Raw genomic sequence first — 25,413 nt, 5'->3', positions numbered from 1 at the left:
AGTCTTAGAAAAAATATTTGACCTCAGTGACTTCAGTGGTCGCTACAGCCCTGTTGGAGACCAGAATCTATGCCAGAAAGAATGAACAGAAATACTGATATTATCACTATTAAATACGTTCTTGTGGTATATAAACAATCAACTCCAGACATGTGGGTTAAGAATAAAAATGCTTTACTTAGACACAGGAGACACGTGATCCGAGTGTTCTACACAGTGATTTATAGTGTATTAAAAGGCATTTTAACTTTCAAACCCAAATCTCTGGACTTGGCTGTGTTGCTGTAAGAAAAATACATTTCCTTTATAATTCCACTGCAGAAAGTGTGTACGGACACACAGATAACAAAACAACCCAGAAAAAAAATGATTTCATTTGTTCTTTACTGCACATTTTATGTACAAGACAAATTCTCAAAAGGCAGTACAAAATAAGACAAAACGCATAAAACATTTATATAGTTACTGTGAGACAGTTAAGATTTAAGCTGTGAAATCTGCTTTCCTTTAGTGATGCTGCAGTGTGACTAAATAGCAGTGTATTGATTTCTGTTTGATTTCCATGTTTGGTTACACGCTGCCTTGAAAAGTATTAAAAACACATGAAAGTCAATGTGATGATTTTGATGTTTTCCTTGATTCCTGAACAGATGACTTGTGGAGATGACAGATTTCTGCAGGATGCCTGTGTAGTTATGTATGCAAAATATCAAAACAGAAAATTAAAAATATAATTTACATTGACAACCTGGAACATGTTGGACACACTCAGCACTCGCTAACACAACAAACGTTAGTTAAATGTGAGTGAATCGTGTTACAAGAAATATATTTGTCTAAAGAAGCTGATACACGGTCGGCAGATTGAGGAAACGTGGATCAGCACATTTTACCAAAACTCATGACCAGCAGCAAATTCTTCTACGGCTTACCTCGGATGTTATCCCATTTCACTCTCTGGTCTCAATTTTTTCCACATTCCTCAAAATGTGAGCATGTATCACTGCCTTAAAATACACACACGCACACACATACATAGACTGACAGAAAGACAAAGATTTTTGTCTCTTTATCATCACTTTTAACCAACTTTCTGTGAATAAAGTTTACTCTTTATAAAATAATTCTGTCTTCCCTGAAACATTTAGTGATATCGGGTGGAATCATCTGAGTCACTTTAGATAAAAATGTATATTTTCTGCTGTGAGACTGCAGGTATTTCCTCTCATTCAGGCACATTTTTAACATACTAAGACTTGAAAAAATATGGATCCACTTAACGTTTTTGGGTCCTACCCTGTCATTTAGAAAACATGAATGTACAACATGAGGACGTAAAGAAAGGAGTTAAACTGAGCCTGAGTCTTTAGCTGTGATTGGAGGGTTTGTACCAATCTGAAGCCAGAAGCCAGGAAGTAAGAAAACAACAGAAAACAGCAACTCTTTGTGTGCAAATGCATTCTGGTCCATCCAGACTCTTCAACCCCCTTTCAGATCTGACCCGCTTGGGCCGCTATTTACAAGATCTCACTGGAACCTGTGGCCGTCACTGGACGATCTGGGGCATCTCGCTCCAGGCTTTGGCCTTCTTCTTGGCAAGGGCCATCCAGGGAGGCTCATCCTGGGGCGACGCTGGGGCAGGCAGGCCTCGCTGGGAGGCCGGGGTCTGGCTGGAAAGCCCCGGAGGTCTCGACTTCTCCGGGGCGGTTCTTGATGAAAAAGGAGGGGAGGTAAGTGTTGTGCTCTGGGGCGTCTTAGGTGAGGTGGCGGGTTTGGAGGGAGACATCGGGCTCGTGCAGGAGGGAGATTTTAGGTGAACGGGAATCGGAGTAATGGGTGACAGAGATATGTGGGGTGAGGTAGGTTGGGGTGGGTGTTTGGCGGTGGGGGGAAGCTGGGGTTTTGGAGGTACAGGGCAGGGGAGCGACTGGGATTTAGGAGGTTGAGGTGGCACTGGAGTTGGAGGAGAGAGAGACCTCCTGGCCTCCTTCTCTACAGATGCTGAAGGCTTACTGAGCTCCAACGGACTCACTGGAAAAAAGAAAAATATACACGTCAAACAAACGTACAATAGTGCACATAAATAGTGAAATGATATACACATTTATTTTGTCAATTTTTATTTTATTTAATTATTTATTTTATTTTGAAAAATGTTCCTTTCTCTTTTTAATTTGCTTACTTTTGATCCTATATCCTGTATCTTTTATATCGTCTGTGAATGTACATGTCTATAATTTTTTAATTCTTTCATAGAAATGGAAATGAGCATTGACACAATAATATACTGTATGTATAATTAACTTTGGCTCAAGGAAAAAAAGTAAAAGAAAAACAATTTGTTTTCCAGAATAGCACAATAAATATGCAAACTTGTGCAAATTTTATAAATATCCAGAAAACTGCATAAAATTATGCATGTAAATATATATGAACAGTATTAGTAGCATGATCGTTATTTGAGTTACAGGTGAGCAAAAGAGGCACCGAAGAATAATATTCACATTAATTACACACCAGTCATATTACTGTATGTGAAACAGCACAGTTCATTGGTATGGTGATGATTTTTTTTTTTTAATATGTGGCTTCCTCTCTTGATACTCTATTCTGAGATATTACTTTTTCCTATTTTTTCCAATTCTGAGATATGTATCTTTTCCTCAGCGAGTAAGAAAAAAAAATCACAATTATATTTCTGTTAAACTGTTATCTTGATATCTTTGTGAACCAGTTGTCCTGTGATCAATTCAACCACCAAGTGCCTCAGAGAACATGAGTGAGGGAGAATGTTAAAATGTGAGCTGGTTGCAATAGCAGAGTTTGTCCACATGAGGTCAGGATTGCATCAATCAAATTGTTACTTCCATGTCGTGTTCAGCATACTCAAACCACATTATCATTACAGAAATTCAACATGTTCAGTAGCATACAAATTTCAATTAGACTAAACTAAATAAAGCCTGTTGTTGCTGCAGCTGATGCGTCTTTAGGTAATGGATTTTGGCTGTACAACGTGTTTATCAATTTAAAATGATTGGCGTGTGTGTGTGTGTAATGGGGTTTATTATGTTGTGGGGACTTACATCTGTTTACACAGTCACATTGTGGGGACTTGCCTTCCTTTTGGGGACGAAATGCACATCCCCGTAGCGTAAGTCATGACATTTAAGTGTAAAGACTTGGTTTAAGGTTAGGGTAGGGATTAGGCAAGTAGCAGTTATGGTAATGTCCTTTAAAGTGATGGAAACAACTACGTGTATGTATGTATGTGTATTTGTGTGTGTGTTCTGACCTTTTCCGGTGGACTCGGCTGTTCTGTTGCTGTGCTCCTTGCTCGCAGCTGAGCTGACATACATTGGCAGTGAATTCTTCCTCTCTGGTTCCTCCTGATGACAGAGAACAGCACAGTCAGTTATATACAGTAAATGATGTGGCTGGGGATGTGTGGTGGCCAACACAGGGTATACAATCATCCCACCAAAGTGCAACTCCATCTGAACCATGTATTTTTGGACTGTTGGAGAACACAAACCTAAACATCATGTCAGCCATGTCAACTTCTTCAGTATATTGGACTGTAACTAACAAACAAACTAGTCACATGAATCCCTGGTATTTAGATCAGCGTCACGCACGTGCAACGCACCACGGTGCACACCCTGACTAGTTATTCCAAGAAGAAGAAAGAAAGAGCATGTTATGAGCTATTTCACAGCTGTGGATGTTGGTTAAGGGTAGTTTGTGCTTTTTTTTTTGTTATTTGCACTAAAAAAAGTTTCATTGTTCTCAATAAATACATGTTGCAAACATAAAAAAACAAAGTTGTTCTTGTTTGCACATTCAATTTATAATAAAAAACAACATATTTTTGTTGTTTTCCTTAAGGTGTCCTGTGTTTTAACATACAAGTAATCTGTATCGGTATCAATATTGGCGATTCTGGCCCTGTATTACTTGGTATCAGATTGAAACCAAATTTTGTGGTATCACCCACCCCTAATCCACATAAAAAAACATAGGTGATCACAAACACACACGCACACACACACACACACACACACACACACACACACACACACACACACACACACACACACACACACACACACACACACACACACACACACACACACACACACACACACAATTACCTTCCGGACAGTAATTTCATCCAGTGAGTTTTCTTTATAGATCTTCTGTTTGTGTTTGGCCATAGAGATCCAGCTAGGAGAACCAGATCCACCAGAAACACCAACACCTGTAGCTGGGTCTGAATAAATAACACAGCAGCAGATACACTGTCACATTATGGGCTGAATCATTTTCTCTTTACTTTCCCAAGTCTGATTTAGTCCAAGTTTTGGGTAATTACACATAAAGTATGTATGCATAACAAAACTGTAAGCATTGTGCATTTAGTATATGAAGATGAAAATGGTGTGTGTTTGTGTGTATACACACCTGACATGCGCTTGTTTTTCCCTCCGCTGTCTCCGCGAACATCTGGTTTCTTAGGGAGGGCGGGCTTGTTGCTGACTGGCGGACTTATGGAGGGCTTTACACTGATTGGCTGTGGTGAGTCAACTCTACAGCTGGTTGGCTGAGCTGGTGGCTCCATGGGAGACTGAATAAGAGAAAATAAGATACAAATTCAATACAAAAACTCAATTTACACCTGCAGTAATAGATTTTTTTTGACACTTGGAGGCAGCAGAAACCATATAAACTAAACCGACACTAAGTCGTGGACTCACTGTGGTGAGGTTTTGCAGTAACAACTAAAACGAGCAGTGGAGTAGTGATGTTAATGTGGAGAGACAGAGTAAATGAGTCAAATTGAATTGCTGCAACCACACTTTAGCCCCACTGACGTGTGCGCTGTTGTCACCATAAAAACTAACTGCAATCGCCATTTTCTTTTGTACGAGTCCTCGGAAAAACAGTTCCATATCGGTTCTACTCCTATTCTATTTCTATGTCTAATATTCACTCTTCTTTTAGCTCCATTTTTGTTTTTTTTGTGATTTTGCTGAAAAAACTGCCTGGTGCAGGTCAAAAATAATGAGCTTAAAGACGCTTAAACGCTCTGTAGAACTGAGGGAAACTGCGGCGTTCGGTAATAATTCTCCGTGGGTTTGTCACTACGAACGTCACCTTTCACATTCAAAGAGTCATTCGATCTATTATTAAACATTAGTTATAGCCGCATTGATGCCCTGAAATATCTTCGATGGGTGACTTAAGCTAAGTTTTCCTGCATTATTTTTCAAAGGTAAGGGAACTTCAGGTCCCTGCAGAAACCCTCAAAATTGAACATCGTCAATGCTTTTACAATGCTGTGTGTTGCTTCTGGAATGTTTCCTGTTTGAATGGAAGCAAAACCATCAAGAGTAACAACAAAGTCGGGGTAATCACCTCCGTGCTTTCCTCCTCCGAGCTGAAGCGGTGCAGAACCGATGTCTTCCTCAGCCGAACTCCAAACGGATTGTCGGGGTTTCCCTCCACTACGATGGAGCTCCCTGTAGGTGTGAGGGTGGAGAAATTGGTCTGTAGTTTAACTTTTAACTTCAACAGCAAGTTCCCCTCATGTGACTGAGAGCAGACTACCCGAGGTTCTGCCTGGTTCTGCCCAAGGTTTCTACCCGTTAAAGGGGAGATTTTTCTTGCCACTGTTGCATAAGAATGCATCATGGGGGATCTCTTGTTGGGTCTCTAGAGTACAGTCTAGACCTGCTCTATATGAAAAAATAAACTGAATTGAACTACTTTCATTGTTTGTAGTGCAAAGAGAAAATGTGACTGAAAATAATCCTTTAGGACACAGGCCAAGAAAAGAACCCAAACAAAACAATCTTGATGATCTACCTTTGGACATGCTCCTTACCTTCTGTGCTTGCAGCAGACGAGGTCTGAGGTTGAGTAGATGATGGAGACGGTACAGTGGTGGTCCCAGCATTCCTCACTCTGCCAGGGCTCAACGCCAGTTCAACCTTAGCTGGACTCGCTGGCTCTGCTTTCACATCGGGGTTAGTTTTAGCCTCCACCTCCACACTTCCACGCCCCGTGACGGTGGACAGCGAAGAGGAGATGCAGGTGGGTGGGGAGGAGGGAGGGGGCGATATCTCCTCCTCTGCATCCCCGACAGAGAGGGACCTCTGCCAGGCGGGGGCGATGGTGAAGCAGGCTTTGCTCTGATCCGAACCACCGGACGGCTGGTTAACCTCTTCCTCCACAGCGGCAGGAGGTGTAGCTTCTCCCTCCGGCACCAACTCTCTTTCTTCTTCTACGGCTTCCACATTGTCAGCCGGTTCTTCTTCTTCTTCTGTGGATGCTGTATTTTGCTCTACAGCACCACAAGGTGTCTCGCTTTCTTTGGGGTGTGCTTCAGTTGGGGACTGTTGAAAGAACGATGGGGCTTTCTCTGAGCTTGGAGAGAGTAGGTTTATGTGGATAGTGGTAGTCCTACTGGGAGAGATGGTTCCACTCTCTTGTGGCTGAGTCTCGTAATTGGACTCTGGCAGAGACAAAGGAGGCGGCTTGGAAGAAACACTAGCTTGTTCTGTGGCTTCACTTGGATCAATTTCCTCTTGCTTCATGTCTGAACGGGATGTTTCCACATCTTCCTGCTGCACATCTTCTTCACTTTGATCTTCATCAGGTTGGTTCACTTCCCCATCCTCCTCTTGATCGGATTTTTGTTCCGTGTGGTCAATATCTGTGTCTTTCTCCACCTCCTCTTCTCCATCTTCCCTCTCCTCTCCAAAGCTTTGGTAGGAAGCTGATTGACTGTCTTGCACCGTAGCATCCCCCAGCTCTGAAGGGATTTCTTCATCATTTGTGTGTTGTGGGACGCACACAGCATCATCTCCAACCACAACATCAACACCCTCGTCTTCCTCCTGCAGCGGCATGGCAACGTCTTCACCTGCTGCATCAGGAAACATCTCCGTCACCTCTTCTGCGTTGTCCCTCTCTTCTTCTATTGCTTCCTCTGCCTCCTCCACTCTCTCCTTTGCTTCCTTCACCTCCACCTCCACCTCTTCCTCTTCCTTCTTCTCCCGTCCCACCTCCTCCACCTCCGGCTCCTTCTCCAGCTCTATCGCCTCCTCCTCTCCCTCACTCTCTTCTTCTTTTTCTTCTCTTTCCTCTTCCTCTGCCTGGTTGACAGCGTTTCCTGTCAGCATATTGTTTTGTTCCTCGGGGGTGACTTCCTCTGCCTCCTCTTTCTCTCCTTCCTCTTGTTGCTGGAAGATAAAGCAGGGAGGAAAATAAGACGAGTAGTTTTTTTTTTAAAGATTATTTTTGGGTCTTTTTTGCACTTATAAATAATGACAGAGAAATTGTTTAAAAGGGGTTTAGAGAGGGAATAACATGCAGCCAAGGGCCACAGGTCGAGTTCGGACCCCGGGCCGCTGCAGTAAGGCAGAGCTAAAAGAGAGTGCATATTGGATTAACATTCATCAGGTGGCCAGAAACACGACTTGCTGTAAAATTAATGCTAATGTTGCTTCATGACTGCTGGTCAAACAAAGCTAGTTAGAGTGGAGCTTGAGCGGAGTCCGAAGAGTTTGGTTCAGTGGACAAATCACAACAGTGGACCAGCTGACCAATCAGAGCAGTAGTGTTTCAGACAGAGGGTGAAAAGAGGTGCTGCAGCACAGCCGGTATGAGAAATATAAAGCATTTTTCGAACATCAAAACATGTAAACATGTTCTAGTAGAAACCCAAAATACAAGTATGCACCTGAAAATGAGCATAATAGGTCCTCATTTGGTCACCACATCAGAGTAATGTACATCACGGCTCATCAAGAGGTCCAACAACTGGATTGTTTTTACATTTTACAGTAGTTGATAGGAAAACTCTCCCACTCCAACATCTGCCTCAGGATTTTAATGCAAACTGCTGTCCAGGAGAACATCCTCCATCGCTCCTGACAGTGTAACATCATCTGTAATGGAATCTTTCAGTCACTGACAACTTTGCTCTGGCAAGACATGTCATGTTGGCAACTTGTAAAACCATTCCCTCTTTTTTTCTGTCACCGTTATCACTCTGTGATGACAGCGTTGACTACCGTAGTAATATGTTCTCATTTTTTCTAAGCTCTGATGTTGCTAAATTTGTTTCTGTATTAACATCTTCTTTTTACTCTTGGGTGACATTTTTGTTAATGAAACCTGTCCCCAAATGGAGAAGAACAAATGAACAAATGGCCTTATATATAGAGAGAGAGTTTGGTGAATCCCTCTTGGAACACTTGTTCAAACAAGTTTAGGAGGTTTAGGATAAGGGTAACTTCAATTGCAATAGTAAAAATTAGTCAAAGATACATACTTGTTCCACCACTAGTTCCTCCACCTCTGCTGCCCCTTCTTCTTCCTTATCTTCGACTTTCTCTTCTTCTTCAACATCTTGACGAGACGTAGTGCTCAAAGTGGCGACTTCTTCCTCTTCCTCTTCCTCTTCCTCTGTGGTCTGATCTGACAGGAGGGAGCCGGCAGGAGCAGCCTGATAACTGACGGGCTCGTTCACCTCTGCTTCCTCTTCTTTCACCTCCTCTCCTTCCTCTATCTCGGCGTCTTCTCTTTGCTTTTCATTCACGTCCTCCTCTATCTGCAGGACAGCACTCTCAGTCTCCATGCCCAGCGAGCAAGACGCCAGGGGAGTCTTCAAGGAGCTCAGCACTTCCTGTAAGAAGGAGCTCTCCTCCTCCATGCTTTCCTGGACTCCATCTTCTTCTCCGCTCAGTTCCAAGTCACTTTCAAACTCCTTCTCCTCTGCTCCGTAGGCGATGCCTGGAGGGTCCAGAGAATACTCTCTCGGACCAACAGGGGACTCTGGCGTGACTCTAGAAGCAGATATCAAAGGGGTCAGATTGACAGAAGGAGAAAACATAAACAAGTCAGACTGAGAGGAGGAGAAAACAAGGAGGAAATGATGTCTAATCACCTGGCACTGTTTAGAGAGGAGGCTCTAGAGCTGGGCTTGGAGGAGGGCAGGGGCTGGGCGTCTGGGGCTTCCTCCTCAGGAGGAGAGGAAGAGTCCGGGCCGTCAGAAACATCCTGTTCTACTTTGAACTCGTCCTCTCCCTCCTCCCTCTCCTCCTCATCTCTCAACAGGGAGTGTCTGGAACGCTGTGGCTGCTCCTCCTCCTCATTGTCTTCTTCTTCCTTATCCACCTTTAGTTTCAGCTCATCACCACTTAGACCTGAACCACATACAGAGGCAAAGGTCTCAGAGGTCAAAAGAGATATGATGCAGCGGCAGCAAGGATATGGAAGTCTATGGCTGCCAATGGTACAATGAAATAATTTAATCAAAACAAAGTTTCATTATTGTATTTGTGTGCACACGATGTATGACAAAATGAAAATAAAGAGTCAAATTTTCATTGTCATATTTTTAAAAAGTCATAATTTGACAAATAAATAAAACACTAGAGCATATTACTCATCATATCATAATGATAATGAAATTAAATGTGAATTCTTCAAATTGTTGGACAATGTACAACCTAAACTTGAAAACTAAATTGCAAAATTTTGCATTTGAATTTCAATCATGTCTTAATTTTAGCTCACGTTTTCATAATGGCAGGACTCTGCCAGCTGTCTTTATGAAATTTCTCAAATTTAAAACTCTTATTGATAACATTTTTATTTAGACAAATATTTAAAAAAAACAAAAAAACAAAAACATCCACAGAACCTTTAGAAAGGTGGTGAATAAAAGTACTGCTTTTCCTGAAAAAAAAATATTATGATTGTAAATTAACCAACTTAAACATTTTGGTGGGCCAAAAATGTATGTTTTGTTTATCTCTATCGAAGATATTCGACGTTTGGTTCCCACTTCTAACAAGGCTTGTGAGCCAATAGTAAAACAATGTTGGTATCACGTGGTATCTCTGTGTCGTAAATTAGTGTGGAAAAAACAGGTAAATGGCTGAGATTGACGGTGCCTGGCAATGACTTGTTGTGAAGTAAATGTAACAGTATCAATGTTATCAATAGCATCTTTAACCAATATAAAAATGACCACGAAAAAGCAATTTTATTTTCATTAAAAATCAGTACATAGTTTAATTAGAGCAATTTTATTTTCAAGTTTAGGTTGCACATTTTTGTCATTATGGTAGAGTTAAACTGAAAATTCTTTGTTAATGGAGCTTTTATTTTATTTATTATTTTGGGAGTAATTATGCATTTTTAATTATTTAATCTGCAAACAAAAATGTAATATGGAGTTTCAATTTGATTAAATGATTTCACTTTAATATTGGGCAGTGAGAGACTTCCATACAGAGTCATTGATTTAAAGTAAGAAAAGATGGAGTAAGAAAAAAAAGGGCCGCTGACCTTCTGTTGTCTTCTGTTGTTCTCGCTCCTCTGAAGTTTCTGCTATGGAGGTGTTCAGTGTGTCCTCCAGCACAGAGTCTCCCTCTGCTTTCAGATCCAGCCTCTGTATGGACAGGAGACATTAGCGATGACATCATCACTCTTAATTACCACTCTGATTGTCATGGTGATGTAGTGATCCAGTTAAGCTGCAGGTTAAAGCCACTAAATCTGCTGAAGTGCCACTGAGCAGAACACGGATTGTATGGCTGACCCCATCATTGGTCATCACCACATCATTTATAACTAGCATGTTATGATTGGCTGAACTAGATATGTCAGTCAATGCTTCAACTTCCTTAAGAAGAAGTCGGATGGGGCAAGAAACATGAGCAGTCAGTCCAACTTATTTTGGAGAGAAAACGAAGGAGAGCGATAGAATTATTAACCAAACTTTGGTGAATCAAATTTTATAATAAATAAAAGAGACAATATAGCCAAAACTATGAAATCAAGACCCAAGTTGTAATAAACCAGAATGGTCAATTACAGCATATGTAATGGGTGTATTAGAGCAGGGGTTCTCAAGCTTTTGTAACTCAAGTCCCACTTCCCATTGTTAAACAAATTCTGAGGACCACCTTCCCAAATAAATAAAAAACGAAACAAACAATAAACTAGGCTGTAAAGATGTGTTATGTTGTTATGCTTCTATCAGCTGTAATGGCCAAAATTGATATTCTGCCTATCCTCACCCATCACTGCCTGCCATTTGAATGAAAATGTAATGCATTCAGTACATTTTTCTGCGTCCGGGAGACGTGTCCATGTGTTTCAGGTGGTAAAATAATATTTTGTTACATAGGTCAACATGTCACAGGAGTCACAGGATCTGTTTACTGATTGGCTGCGGTATCCTCTCTGGCCTCACTTTGCCACTAAAAGTTAAACTTTTCTCAACTTTTGTTTGGCCCCACTTCACCGCAGAGTCAAAGCAGCTTTTCATAGACATTGCATGGCAGTTCGCTGCACTTTGCCGATGCTCTAGTGTGAATTCGTCAGTGGCAAAAGACAATTGTTTACCTAATGATGTGTCGTGATTGGCGTGGTGATATTCAAACATAACTATTGACATTTTTTGATTGTTTGAATTACTATGTTTTCTTTTATGTGCATTCTTGAGCACATTAGAAATAAAAATAACTAGCTTTGTAAATTACTTTTAAAATACGTATATATATACATATATATATATATATGTATATATATACATATGTATATATACACGTATATATTGTGTTTAAATGTAATCTATCCATTTGGCAGTACCTCCACGGCCCACTAGATGGGGCACTGAGACCCGCCAGTGGCCCAGTGGTTGAGAATAGCTGTATTAGAGTGTGTTGGTGTGTTTGTATGCGTCTGCATGTCTTACGCTGACTGGCTTCCTCCTGGCTTTGTGTCTCAGGACAAGCTTGTGTTTGGCAGCAGAGTTGTCCAGACAGCCGAAGGGACTGGCCGGCTGGCTGAAGTCTCCTGGGACCACCAGGGGACTCACCGCTCTGCTGGAGGCAGGACAGGACTGCTGGGGAGAGAAGGAAGCAGAGTTTTACTAATAACTTATTAGCAGGGGGAAATACTCACAGATATAAAGTTGACTGTGATACAAGCTGGATTTTCCCGTAAATGATGAAGGCAGCAGATAAAGAAACTGGAGGGAATGGAGCAAGCAAAGAGAGAGAGAGAGAGAGGGGGGAAGTCCAGCTGTATAAATATTAGCTGTCCTTATCTGCAGTACCAACACTTACTGTCATCACTGGAGAAGGACCCCTCTCTGTCCTCTGACACATTTTTGACTTGTTTCAACATAAAGTCTCAGAGAGGTTTTTACCTTTTTGTCCACATTTTTCACAGTTTGACATGTCAACACACGCTCGGGCTAACTGAAGGAGTACAGAGACAGTTTCGGATGACACGATTCTGTGTTTGAGAACTATTTTCTACTAAAACACTGTCCACAGTGAGGTCTTGCCCCAAATAACCACAACTTTGTGCTTTTTCAAATATCATTTTTGCTGCTTTGAGCACCACTCTTTGCTCCACTGTATCGGGTTAGTGGCAGAAGTGGCAGAGATCTCTAAACATCAGCAAATGAAACCAACACTATTTACATGGCTAGATAGAGGTCATACAACATGATATGTTTGGGTGAACTGGCATTTTTGTCTGATTTTGAGCAAAACTCATAACCACACTGCCAGTTTGTGTGACAGTTAGAGGAATATGATCATGGTTCTTCTTTGTTGACATCTAGATTTCTGTTTATGGAGTTTTTAGGTCTCTATGTGTGTGAGAGGGAGAGAGAGAGAGAGAGAGAGAGAGAGAGAGAGAGAGGCGGGTTGAGGCAGAATTTGAATGCTATAACTACAAGCAGACGCGCTGACTGCCAGAGAAACCATTGGAATGCACTCTGAACACACACACACACACACACACACACACACACACACACACACACACACACACACACACACACACACACAGACACACACAGTGGGTCAGTGGAATAACACATACAGTATTATGAACAGAGAAAAGAGGAAAAAAGGTCAGAAAAGCAGAGATGAGGACGGAGAGAAGGTGACATACAGAGGAAGAGGAGGTCAAGAAATACCATTTAAAGTTTGAAGAGCAGCTTGAGGGTTGGTTATTATGACCACACATACACACACACTGAGGTCCATCTCAAGCATTAAAGCAAATGACAGCTATTTACTGTGTGACAGATAGAGTGGGCATTTGTGTGAATCAGAGCTGCAGGAGATTGTTAATCCTCAGGTGGAAATACAAAAAGTATCTGACTTAAAGGGACTCTATGTAAGAATCAGAAAGTGCTTGTTAACAGCAACACCTGTGGCCGTTAGGTCAACGAAAGTCAGCGTATTGTTGCTCGCGCTCATGCTCGCTCTACATAAACATGAACGAGCATCGCTCAAAACAGTGAGGCGACACACGTCAGCTAAAATTACAATATCACTCTATATTTCAGCTGCTTGGCAGTAATGTTAGCTGACCAGACGAAGGTCTCTCCATGAATCAATGCTGATCCTAGTGTTGGCTTTTCCTGCTTCAGCCTCTCGACCGCGGTCGGAGTGAACAGGGGAGACACCGGAGTTTTGGTCGGAGACGATAACGTTTCTCGCTGCGGAGCCCCGTCACTTCACAAGACACGGGAAACCTCTGTTGGTCTGGAGGAGCTGCAGCATTTATTTCTGCACAAACGTCCACTTCATTCACTAGATATTCTCAGAGCTAAACTAACTCTTCTGCATTGTGCAGTGGGCAAGTCATAGTCAAGTCAGCACACTGACACACTGACAGCTGTTGTTCCTTGTTGGGATTTTTTATGCTAAATGCAGTACCTGTGAGGGTTTTGTCATTGTTTTGTGTTGTTAATTGATTTCCAATAATAAACATATACATACATTTGCATAAAGCAAGCATGTTTGCCCACTCCCATGTTAATAAGAGTATTAAATACTTGACAAATCTCCCTTTAAGGTACATTTTGAACAAATGTGATTCATTTGCGATAATCTGATTAACTATGGACAATCATGTGATTAATCATGATTAAATATTTTCAACGATTGACAGCCCTAATATAAACATATTGATTGAACACCCAGAGTTGAAAGTTATTCCTTTTCATCTTGAATATTTCAATCTCCAAGCCACTAACTGAAGAACCATCTAAACTACATGTCAACAAATGACAAAGCCTGCACTCTTTCTATGTACAGTAAAAATGAAGACAGTTGTCTAGCTCATAACTGTTAGCCCTGCGATGAAACCCTAGTTCATTTTCAGAATAAAATCTCTTATTATGTCTCCATGAAGTCTGTCGTGAGTTCTCAGTGAATGGAAAAAGCTCCAGAAAGTGCCACTGCGACTGTAATTCATAAGTCACTGCAGTCCTCCTTGACCGCATTCCTGTGTGTGGAATGCACTTTAAAAAGGGATATTTTCAGGTTTTTCTGTGCGTGTCTTTGTAGCGGGCTATTTGTGGTTCTTCTCAGTGGGGAAATGACTAACCAAAAAACCCTTCTAAAATTGCTAAAACGGCACTATCATTAAATACTCATTTGTCATACTTTGCTGACTGTGCTCTTTGCCCACATTATAGCCGGCGAGGCTGAATGGATAGCTGAGGTTTTTTAGGACATGTGCCTTATCACGAATTGGCACTGTCCATCTGAAAAAATACTTATTGCAATGAAATGTTTTAACTGACAGCGGCGTTAGGGAGCGTATGGGACATTTCATACGGTGGGTCAGCAGCAGACACTCAGAGGAAACAGAGGGAGAAAGAGAAAGATGGTAAGAAAGAAAGGGGATGAAGGTACTGATAAAAGTGGGAGAGAGGGGGAAAAGATAGAGAAAGGGGGTCAATTTGCACGAAGCATGCTTTTATTTAGTCGTGTTTCAGTGATTAGATTGGATCATGAGATGTTTTTACCATCATAGTCACATGAGCAGAAATGTCACACAGCCTGAAGCCTCCTCTTTATAAGGTTCCTTTATAAAGCACACATCATACCATGAGATGGCTGTTTGGCTGCTGACGGGGGAATTCCCTCACCATGTTACTTGAAGGTTATTTGTTTTACAATAGCACCGTGTATTGGAGATTAGAAGTTGTAGATTCAGTCTGGTTCCTGAGGGCAGTGATGTAGTGTTGCAATGTGGAAATTACATGGTCTGCTTGATTTGGAGTTATTTAGTCCCCATGTAACAAAAAAACAGTAATTATTATTAAGCTGTAAAGGGGAACTTTTATGTCTCCAGAGGGAGCTGTGTGAAGTCTGATAAATTGGCTCAAGTGACTACAAGTTTGAAAATGACAATGTCCCACAATGTTATAGGAGTGCAATGCTAAATGATGACCTATTGTGCTTTTGTTTTTTCCCCTTTTCCCGTTTTTTGTGCATGTAAAAGGTCTGCAAAGTTACAAAGCCCAAAGTCCACGCCAAAGGGAGTTACTCCCCCCCACAGAAACACTGCTCCTGAACTGCCTGAAACGCCTTGATTGAAGTCCCGCCTTTTCTTCCCGAACGTGGTGATGTCACCAAGTAACACATTTGCATAACATATAACAGATAACAGGCCAGCTGACCAATCAGCGCAGACTGGGCTTTATGGGCTTTATGGTCTATTAACTCCAATGGGAGAAGTGAATGTGAACACAGATTATGACCGATTCTTTCGCCCCATGTCCTCTTTAAGTGTTTATTTACCTGGTCATCGTCAGTGTCTATCCCCTCCAGACTGATGGAGCTGTTCCTCTGAGCCTGATTCTGAGATGCAGAGAGAGAAACGAATGAGAATAGCAGTGTTAGCAGTGCCGTCTGCATATAGCATTCAGGTGGACTACAGAGTGGGACATTACTCAATATTAACATGTGTTACCATGACTGTGTGAGGTGTCGTTAATTCAGGTGGACTACAGGGCAGGCCGTCGTCCTCAGACATGGTTCCACCATCGTCCGTTCTCTTCACGCACATGATGGACGGCGGAGAGCCCAGCCTGATGGCCTGCCTCAGCTGGAGCTGCATGGAAAATAAGGTAATTTGTGTTTGTATTAGGGCTGCAAAGTTAACGCAATAACACGTTAACGCAAATTCGTTTTAACGGCACTAATTTCTTTAACACGGTAACGCAACATGCAATTTTTAGGTTCTGGCATGCTCAGTTTTAAAGCTAGAGTGAAGATACTGGCATCATATGAAACTAGAAAACCTAAGGAATCCATTGGTATTTCATGCTATTTCATACATACTATACTATTTGATTTCATACTAGCTTGACGTGAAGGAGGCTAAATAACGCTCCAAACTTACAAAATTTTGGTGAGGAAAAACTGTCATGGCCATTTTCAAAGGGGCCCCTTGACCTCTGACCTCAAGATATGTGAATGAAAATGGGTTCTATGGGTACCCACGAGTCTCCCCTTTACAGACATGCCCACTTTATGATAATCACATGCAGTTCGGGGCAAAATAGTCAAGTCAGCACACTGACACACTGACAGCTGTTGTTGCCTGTTGGGCTGCAGTTTGCCACGTTATGATTTGAGCATATTTTTATGCTTAATGTAGTAACTGTGAGGGTTTCTGGACAATATTTGTCATTGTTTTGTGTTGTTAATTGATTTCTAATAATAAATGTATACATACATTTGCATAAAGCAGCATATTTACCCACTCCCATGTTGATAAGAGTTAAATACTTGACAAATCTCCCTTTAAGTTACATTTTGAACAGATAAAAAATTAGATTAATTTGCGATTAATCACAATTAACTATGGACAATCATGAGATTCATTATTAATTAATTAAATATTTTAATTGATTGACAACCCTAGTTTGTATGCGTGTGTCATCTATATGTTGTTATCTGTATGTTGAGATCAAAACACCCGAATAAGAATCACACTTGCAGATATTACAGCAGGAAGTGAAAGTGTTTTCCAGGTTTTTGTGTGTGCACGGGTAGCCAAATCTGTCAGTCTGTTTAATAAATTACAGCTGTATTAAAATGTAACAAAGCTGTGTTTGAGTACGCATTTTTGTGTTTACAGCCCGAAAATCCCGACTAATGTAGAGTATGATTAACAGAGAATGACTTGTGAGGACAGTCGGCTGGCACTCGAGAGAGAAAGTGTTTATTTTAGGCCTTATGTGTGCGTGTATGTTTGGTAGGTATCACAGAAACTCAAACTAACAGACTTGTTATCTGCCCGTTACGTGTTGCTCTGTAACTCAAGGACTCACTGACTGGTGCAAAGCAAACACTGGACAATACAGCTTTTCTTTAGCCGGGCTGGACACCGGCACACACCGAGACCTTGACAGAAAGACACCGACCGCTGCAGTTTTCAATGTTAACATTTAAATATTGTTACAGTATCTCTAACACATCGAGAAACAGAGAGGAGCTCCAACTAAAATAAGGACATTTTAGTAGGCTATCTTATCTCACCATTAGCAATTTGTGTTGGGAAGCTCAACTTGCTAGTACATGAAGTTGCTAATTTTGAGTTTAAATGAGTTCATAACAGTACAAAATGTTGTTTTATAGACATACATCTTTATATTTCTGTTGTGAGATAGCTGCAGATTTGATTCAAGATAAAAGAAAAAGCTAACAATGCAGGAACGAGAAACGAAAAATAGCAAACAAGTCTTTTTCGTGTGTTGCCTCGTTTATGTCAAATGATTTAATTTAGTGACTATTCCAATAACTGTTACAGGACATGCTAGCAAAGCCATTAGCACGTCCAATTCAGTCATCTTCCATTGGGGACACCATTATGTGACTGTTTTTAATGGCAAAAATAAAAGGGATTTGGTATTTCTCTGTCAGAATGACATAATGGAAGTATGGTGAGGGCTCAGTCTCAAGTATTTTTTTGTAGGGGGATAAAATAAAAAATATAATATAACAGTTAAAATAATATATTAAATGTAAAATAATACAGATGTTTTGTGGCAAGTCAAACATGTCTTACAGGTGTTAATTTGAACTAATGTTGTATGACCTTGTTTGGGACAAACTAACACAAACATTATCTTAAAGGAACAGTGTGTAACATTTAGGGGGATCTATTGGCAGAAATGTAATATAATATTAATAAGTACGTTTTCTTTAGTGTGTAATTACCTGAAAATAAGAATCGTTGTGTTTTTGTTACCTTAGAATGAGCCGTTTATATCTACACATGGAGAAGGTCCTCTTCACGGAGTCCACCATGTTTCTACAGTAGCCCAGAATGGACAGACCAAACACTGGCTCTAGATAGGGACATTTGCGTTTTCATGTCGGCCACCGCAGTTCTCCTACAGGCTTGGCACACGGGAGAAGTTTCAGTTGGTTGCAATCTGCAACCTCACTACTAGATGCCGCAAAATCTTACATACTGCACCTTTAAGTGAGTGACCACCATGTTAGACACACTTTACAGTGTTGCACTGTGCATTCAAGCCCCCAGAAAGTGCGCCGCGCTTTGAAGCAAATTTTCATAGTGGCCAAACGGTGGTACTACAACTTCTGTGTCCATCATGTGATGCCACTGAGCCCATAAATACTTTTTCCCATACACTTACATTGTTAAAGAGATGTCTGTAACTCAGCGGATAATCGTTTTTAGGGGAATCAACTTCCCAGTATAAACACTTAAATAGCCCTTATTTAAATCATTGGGTCCTAAAGTTTGTAAAATGCATTAATAGCTGAATCCAGAGTTATATCCCTTCCTCCGTTTATGTGAATGAGCCCCAGAACGAGGCTGGAGCGAGGGCTAGGAGGCGGAGTTAAAGGAAAACGCTACTGCGCCTGCTCTATGGACCTAATGGATGCAGAAGATCGGCGAATGATCCGGGTACTTTATCACTCGGCATTTGAGCCATTTTGGCATCATGCGCCACTGAGCAACTCTCACAGGAATGAACGGGAGCCCGCCTCCGACGCTTTATCCAGTTCTCTTTATACATCCATGTGTTCATTATGTTCTAATGATTGTGCGCCTTGTAAAATATTGATCCCTACATAGTATGTTTATATTTGGCTCTCGTACAGCCTCGTTCTGCTTATCGAGGAGTGAGGATTATGGTCAGAAAATCTCCATCAGATTGTTTTTCACAGTAAAGTCAGTTTATGCAAATCAGTGTATTCACTTTACCCTCAAGGTCTTCCTTCTATCTAATCTACATCCTTTTGCTTGTGAAATAGTTTTATAAATGATTGTTATCAGCTGTGTAGTTGCCGTCTCATCTGCAAACAGACCCAAACTAAACACTTTTTCTAAGTTTTCAGCTACAGGAGAAAGTTTCCCTTTTTAGCAAATCCCCTTAAGACGTTTATTTCTCACTCCCCTGTAGGTAGCTTAGTGGAGCAGTTTAACTGGAGGTCAGTCTGGGTCTTCCCGTTTTAGCCTGTTGTTGTGACAGATATTTGTTCTGTCTGTCTGCTATTCTTTTCATCATCCGCTCCTTCATCTTGCTTTGAATGACGCTTCAGTTTTAACCTCCCTTTGTGATGCACAACGAAAAATGCATTTAAGCTCTGCCCGTCTGACTAAATATACCAACTAAATATACAGCAGATCAGCTGCTCTGTCTCTCTTTATCTACTCCTTTATTGTTAAATACTGCTTATGACAGCTTGGCACAAGGTCATAGACACTCTCGCTCCCAAACAAACAGATTGTGGTTATTTATTTGTCTATTATTCCTTGGTAACCTTCAGTCAAATCCTCATTTCCCTTGCTTGTCTCTACAAGCAAAGTCTTTCTCCAGGAAGAGATTTAGATATTTGTTGACACAGGGGCTCAAACTAAAAGACCAGGTAGGCTATTTATGTGCATTTCATTTACCTGTAGTGATTTCACTTTCCCGTGAATGCTGTCCTGAGACGCCCCCATAGCCTCGTTGGCCTCCGACGACTCCGAAACAAAGACAGAGTCATGTGACAAGGCCTTGTTGCCCAGGCTGATCTTTGATCTTTTGGGAAACAGGAAGAGGAAGAAATAAACACAGCAGAAAGTGATGTTTCACAGATTTTAAAACGTAACAAACTAAATAAAGAGAGCTGGATGTTGGGAGGCCCCAATGGGTCAGTGGTTTAAAACAAACAACATTGACCCACAATGGTGACAGCTTGAAAATGATTTACCCGACTAGTGTTATTTCTCTTCTTTTATCAAAGATAATCATTTAAATTAAATCGATACTCTCTTTTTCTGCTTTTGTTAATTGTCCAACTACATTGTGCCATTTCCCCTAATGACTATGAGGAGGAATGCAGAACAGCTTCAATAAAATTGGAGCAGATATATCCTGTGACACCGATGAAAAGTCAAGAGTAGGCAAGGCAGGAAGTGGCACAGCTTAGGAAAACAAAGGAAATTCGGACTGTCCACAGGAAGACACACTTGTTACGAAAACAGGAAGCCATGAGCCTCAGCTGAGGAAGAACAGGAGATGGATGTTAAAACATGATCTTCCTTTCTTAAATTATCTCTGTCTTTTTCACACGAGAGGAGATATTTATCTAAATGGACAGAGGAACGCCAACAAAACATAATACTGGGCTGCAGGAAAATTAAATTGGTATCTAGTTTCAGCGGCTATGTTTTGTTGGTGAACCCCTTAAAAATGCTTGTGGTGTACAATAGATGTGGTGGCTGAATAAAATACCGGAAGGTTTAGGGATATCTTTGAAAAAGTTGATATTTCATTGGAGTACGTCAAGGATCTACCAACCCACCAAAAATATTTAATTAGCTTGGGTTTTAGTGCATCATAATGGAGTAAATGCCTTTTTAAAGGCTTTTCTACCCTGATACGAATACAATTATGATGAAAGCACTAATACATTTGCACAAAAGCCAAAAAACTGCAAGCACTTTTGAAGATTTGGGAGTTAAAATGTGCTCTATGGACAGTAAAAACTACTGCAGTGGAGGCAATTGGAGTAGTCAGAACAACTTGAAAAGTCCCAACAGAAATGTTTAGATGAGGCATTCTGTTAACCTTCTCAAACAAATATAAAGCTTCATGTGAAGAGGTATGGTTGAGATTGCTGCAAAACCACTTGTCTATAATGGAATTAGCTTTTCAGCTCATCCAAAGTGCCATTACAGAGCTGTTTTTTTGAGATGCAAAATGTAGCATTTAAAGAGGACCTCTTCTGCTCATTTTCAGGTGCATACTTGTATTTTGGGTTTCTACTAGAACATGTTTACATGCTTTAATGTTCAAAAAACGCTTTGTTTTTCTCATACTGGCTGTGCTGCAGCACCTCTTTTCACCCTCTGTCTGAAACGCTCTGTTTGAGCTCCTAGAGCTGATTGATCAGCTGGCCCTCTGCTGTGATTGGTCAACAAACCAAACTCTTTGGACTCTGCTCCAGCTCCGCTCTAACTAGCTGTATTTGAGGGCGTGCCAAACTAGCCGCTAGGCAGTTATTATGCAAATGTGTTACTTGGTGACATCAAGAAAAGGCGGAACTTACAGCAAGGTGTTTCAGGCAGTTCAGTGTTTCTGTTGGGGAGAGTAACTCCCTTTGGAGTGGACTTTGGGCTTTGTAACTTTACAGACCTTTTACATGCACAAAAATATATATATATATAGCACACTAACGTTGAGGGAAAAAGCATAATAGGTCCTCTTTTACAAACCATTAACCAAACATTTCCCAAATAAACATATTAGTTTTTGAATCTGCTTTTAGTCCTGTTGACAGGCACCTACAGTAGCATGTGTATGTAACTGTGTCAATGTTTAAAAAAAAGTATGATCTTACCCGGAGCCCTTTTCCTTCTCTGATCGCGTGAGCGTGTTATTTTCGGATGTTTTGCTGACATTGTCACTTGATTGGCTGGCTTTGAGCCCCGCGTCTGCTCCTGCAGCTGGCGGTTCCTTTCTCTTCTTCCTGGCAAAGAATTTTTTAAACGTCTGGAACTTGGACTTCTTCTTTCCTGTGAGAGAGAAATAGAGAAAATGAAGGAAACTGGTTTACAGTTACCTTCTTCTGACAGCACTACAGTGAAACTTTACAACTAACTGCACAGTTAACATGTTAATGAGACAATAACACACACAGCATCTTTACACACTGCCCTCATATGATCTCCAGTTTGAGCAATTAGCCCTGTGTTGGCTGTAAAGGCCCAGGTAGGCATCCCCGGAGAAACTACACACCGAGACTGATGTGTGTTTACACAGAGACGTACATAAAGACACACACACACACTCCTCTGCTTGTAAATCCCCCCCCGGTGAGTCCACCTCCATCAGCACCGCAGTGGAAAAACTCAACAACTCTTTTATAACTCCTTAAACAGCTACAAAGTGCTTTCACTGCTTTCAGTCAGCAAGGCGCTCATCCAGAACTTGAAATGCCCACCGGTCCTCTCTCTGTCCCACATCCAACAGGGCCGTTGGCTATAGTCCTATTTTCAAGTCCAATAGTCAGTAAAAAGATAAATGCATGTCCTTGTCCTTGTGTTTTAATAACAATACTAAGGCTACTACAACTTTGTACCAAGAATGCAGTATTTTTATTCTTTACCAAACCACCCAGCAGTGTTCTGGCATCTGATAAGCCTTCAAACTCAAAGATCTATCACTCAAACTGGACTTCTTGGATCTATTTTTATGTCTGGCTTGTACCAATAGAGTAGAAGTTGACGTAGTCACCATGACGTCACCCATGGATTTGTAGACTGCCGTTTTGAAGCCCAAAGTTCGGCATTTTGTCTGTCGCCATCTTGGTTTTTGGCCATTGCCATCTTGTTTTTTTGTAACCAGGATAAGTGACGCAAGAGGGTGGAGCTAAGTAGGCTATAACCGAAGTTTGGCATTTTGGACGTCGCCATCTTGTTTTTTTGCAACCAGAAGTGACAGGAGAGGGTGGAGCTAAGTAAAACCAAACACTGAATGCCATTTTTAGGCGACCTAAATGTTACAATTAACTTTCATGAACTAAAAACAAACTGTAAAAGGGTTAAAAGTTCTAAGACGAAAATGCGGACAACACCCAGACCGGACAACGCCGTGGTAGCAACCTGTCAATCAAAAGGTAGCCACGCCCTTAAGCATCCCCTGCTTTAACATCTATTTCACTCTAAATGGGACCATCATTTACTAAATGAACAACATGTTGTACTGAAGCTTTCAAACTAGTGGTTGAGACCATAAACTCATGTTTACAATGTTTACTGAGGTAATAAATCAAGTGAGAAGTAGGAAAATTTTCTCATAGACTTCTATACAATCAGACTTCTTTTTTCAACCAGAGGAGTCGCCCCCTGCTGGCTATTAGAAAGAATGCAAGTTTGAGGCACTTCAGTGTTGGCTTCACTTTTCAGACCCCGGAGTTTGCCGCCTGAGTGCAACTCTAAATCAGTGGAATACTCTTTCAAAGATGGTCATAGACTAATCTGTATCTACCCTCTATCAGTGCAATAGCACAGCGTCATAGCACCAAGCATAATGCATTAATGTTGACTCCATGACCTCTGACCTGACTAGGGATTGTAACATTACAAAGGCCAGAGACACTCGTCACAGACTGACACATCCTCATTGTTACAAAAACTACTTTGGAGCATCTCCAGTGGAGATATGATTGTGTATATATATATATACTATCCCAACATGCGGATATGTTAATCGTCAGAGTCTAGACAGCGTTGAGACACAAAACAGAGGGAAACATAGGAACAAGGAACTGTGAACAAAGAAAACAACTCTGATCTCACTATTTTGAGAATTCACATCCCCGGGCCACAAAAATGCTTTAGAAGACTCTTTAAACAAGCCACATTCTTTTTATACTAGCTGTGTCATTTCTGCCTTTCTCCCGGTGGGGAATCCTTGAGCATTCCTTCCTTTCTCTAAAAATACGCTCTCTGGTTGGAACTAAATCACAGTGAAAAATGTCTGGAATCTCAACCTGGTGCGCTTAAGGCCAAGGCGCTTATGAATTCTGGGTCATTTGCTGTAGAACATGTCGCAAAATTATTGAGCTTATTTATTTTTATGTTACAGATTTTACATTTTGTATCACACGTACATATACAAGCAGCATCCTTTCTCTTCTTTTGAGATCTTGTGTGTGTTATCCGATAAATACTATAACAAACATCACAAAAACATCACAAAAATTTAGTACAAAATCGAATTGCAGTCACAAACCGTCTGCGTGGAGGGCTAAATGTAGTTATAGAGTTGCCATCAAACCACACATAGAAGATAATGTAATTATTCATCCAGTTTCTATATAGAAATGTTGGCTGCAAATTCTCTCCTCTTTTGCCCGGAGCTTCCAACCAGCTTTTGATAATGCTTCAGAGGCCTTTCTGCACTGCCAAGATGAAAAATCAGGGGGAAACACCAGCCGGCGGTGCCATTTATTGTGCTATTTTAGGCACAATACACTATTAAGTTAAAGGTCTGCACTCAGAGAGCTGAAAAAGGCCAGTGCTTCAATGGAAGGTCAGTGGAGCTCTACGGTCATTGTAGGTCTAAGATGCTGTTATTTCCAAATATACATTCTCTCAGTTACAAACATGACTACACACACATATTAAAAATAACATCATGGGAATTTCAAGGCAGTCTAAGGTCAATGTTAGGTGGTACTGACCTCAGCTTTCACAATGAGAAGATGGTGACCTTTGACAGGGAAACAATGTCATGGACAAAGTGAGAAAGAGGAGGAGAGGAAACCTAAAACACCTCTACATTGTTTTTGGGTCAGGACATGGTCATTGTCAGGACAGCTGGAGTTAAAACGCACTGTGGTAGTATTTGTATTTGTGAGCTGCTTGCTTAATCGTACAGATTATAAAAGAAACATTTGTTATTTTGTCCCTTCTATTCACTGCAAGGAAAGGAGGGTCAAGGACATGATGAAGAGGAAGATGAGGAGGTGGGGGAGGATGAGGAGTCTGTAGTGTATTCTTATGTGGAACTAAAGAGTGGCTTTAGCTATGTTCACAGTACGAGTGACAAAAGCAACAAAACGGCCAGCGTGGCGAGTTACATTGTCGCAGAGTCACCGTTGAAGTGTTTAGATGGAATGGAACAGGGTGAAACAAAAACATATGATTGGTCGACGCTTCACCGCATCATTGGAGCTCTGAAAAAAGTTGAGATCAGCTCAACTTTGATTTGTAGCGCGTCACACCCGTCACACAGAGACAAGTGTCAGGCGTCAGTTTGTAGCTTCCTGTCACTGGCCTCCATTGAAAATGACTTGTAGCCTGTTGTTGTGTTGCTCACAGTGTGAACACAGGTGTGTATTAGGCAACACGGAGAGGCGACTGCCAAGTATTTTTCCAAAGTGCCTGCCCTTTTCCAAACACTTTCCAGTGATGGCTACTCGGATGATTCTGTGTAACAAACCATCTGGTGGGGCAGGTTAATGAGAGATTTCTGTATACGTGTTTCTCTCTGTTAAGACTGGTTTGAAGTAGGGGGGGGGGGGGCTCGATGTTACA

General features: G+C 41.2%; 1 protein-coding gene across 10 annotated transcripts in view; it reads right to left on the bottom strand.

Annotated features, from left to right (window-relative positions):
• Positions 1-367: 367 nt before the first annotated feature.
• The window catches only part of LOC141774993 (uncharacterized), a 57,766-nt gene continuing 32,720 nt past the window's right edge, over positions 368-25,413 (bottom strand). For 4 of the 10 annotated variants that reach the window (XM_074647876.1, XM_074647881.1, XM_074647882.1 and 1 more), the window contains 14 exons: positions 21,711-21,885; positions 19,780-19,906; positions 15,814-15,954; positions 15,642-15,701; positions 11,780-11,929; positions 10,366-10,468; positions 8,957-9,215; positions 8,342-8,855; positions 5,888-7,247; positions 5,419-5,522; positions 4,465-4,627; positions 4,155-4,273; positions 3,296-3,389; positions 368-2,031 (listed from right to left, as the gene is read on the bottom strand). In XM_074647876.1, the coding sequence (XP_074503977.1) occupies positions 1,547-2,031; positions 3,296-3,389; positions 4,155-4,273; positions 4,465-4,627; positions 5,419-5,522; positions 5,888-7,247; positions 8,342-8,855; positions 8,957-9,215; positions 10,366-10,468; positions 11,780-11,929; positions 15,642-15,701; positions 15,814-15,954; positions 19,780-19,906; positions 21,711-21,885 (3,854 nt within the window). In that variant the 3' untranslated portion in view covers positions 368-1,546. The remainder of the gene's footprint in view (positions 2,032-3,295; positions 3,390-4,154; positions 4,274-4,464; positions 4,628-5,418; positions 5,523-5,887; positions 7,248-8,341; positions 8,856-8,956; positions 9,216-10,365; positions 10,469-11,779; positions 11,930-15,641; positions 15,702-15,813; positions 15,955-19,779; positions 19,907-21,710; positions 21,886-25,413) is intronic. The other 6 variants (XM_074647877.1, XM_074647883.1, XM_074647879.1 and 3 more) reach the window with 4 other exon arrangements.

The sequence above is a fragment of the Sebastes fasciatus genome, chromosome 10, assembly GCF_043250625.1.
Source record: "Sebastes fasciatus isolate fSebFas1 chromosome 10, fSebFas1.pri, whole genome shotgun sequence".
Taxonomy (NCBI): Eukaryota; Metazoa; Chordata; class Actinopteri; order Perciformes; family Sebastidae; genus Sebastes; species Sebastes fasciatus.
This window is presented reverse-complemented; position numbering and strand designations above follow the sequence as displayed.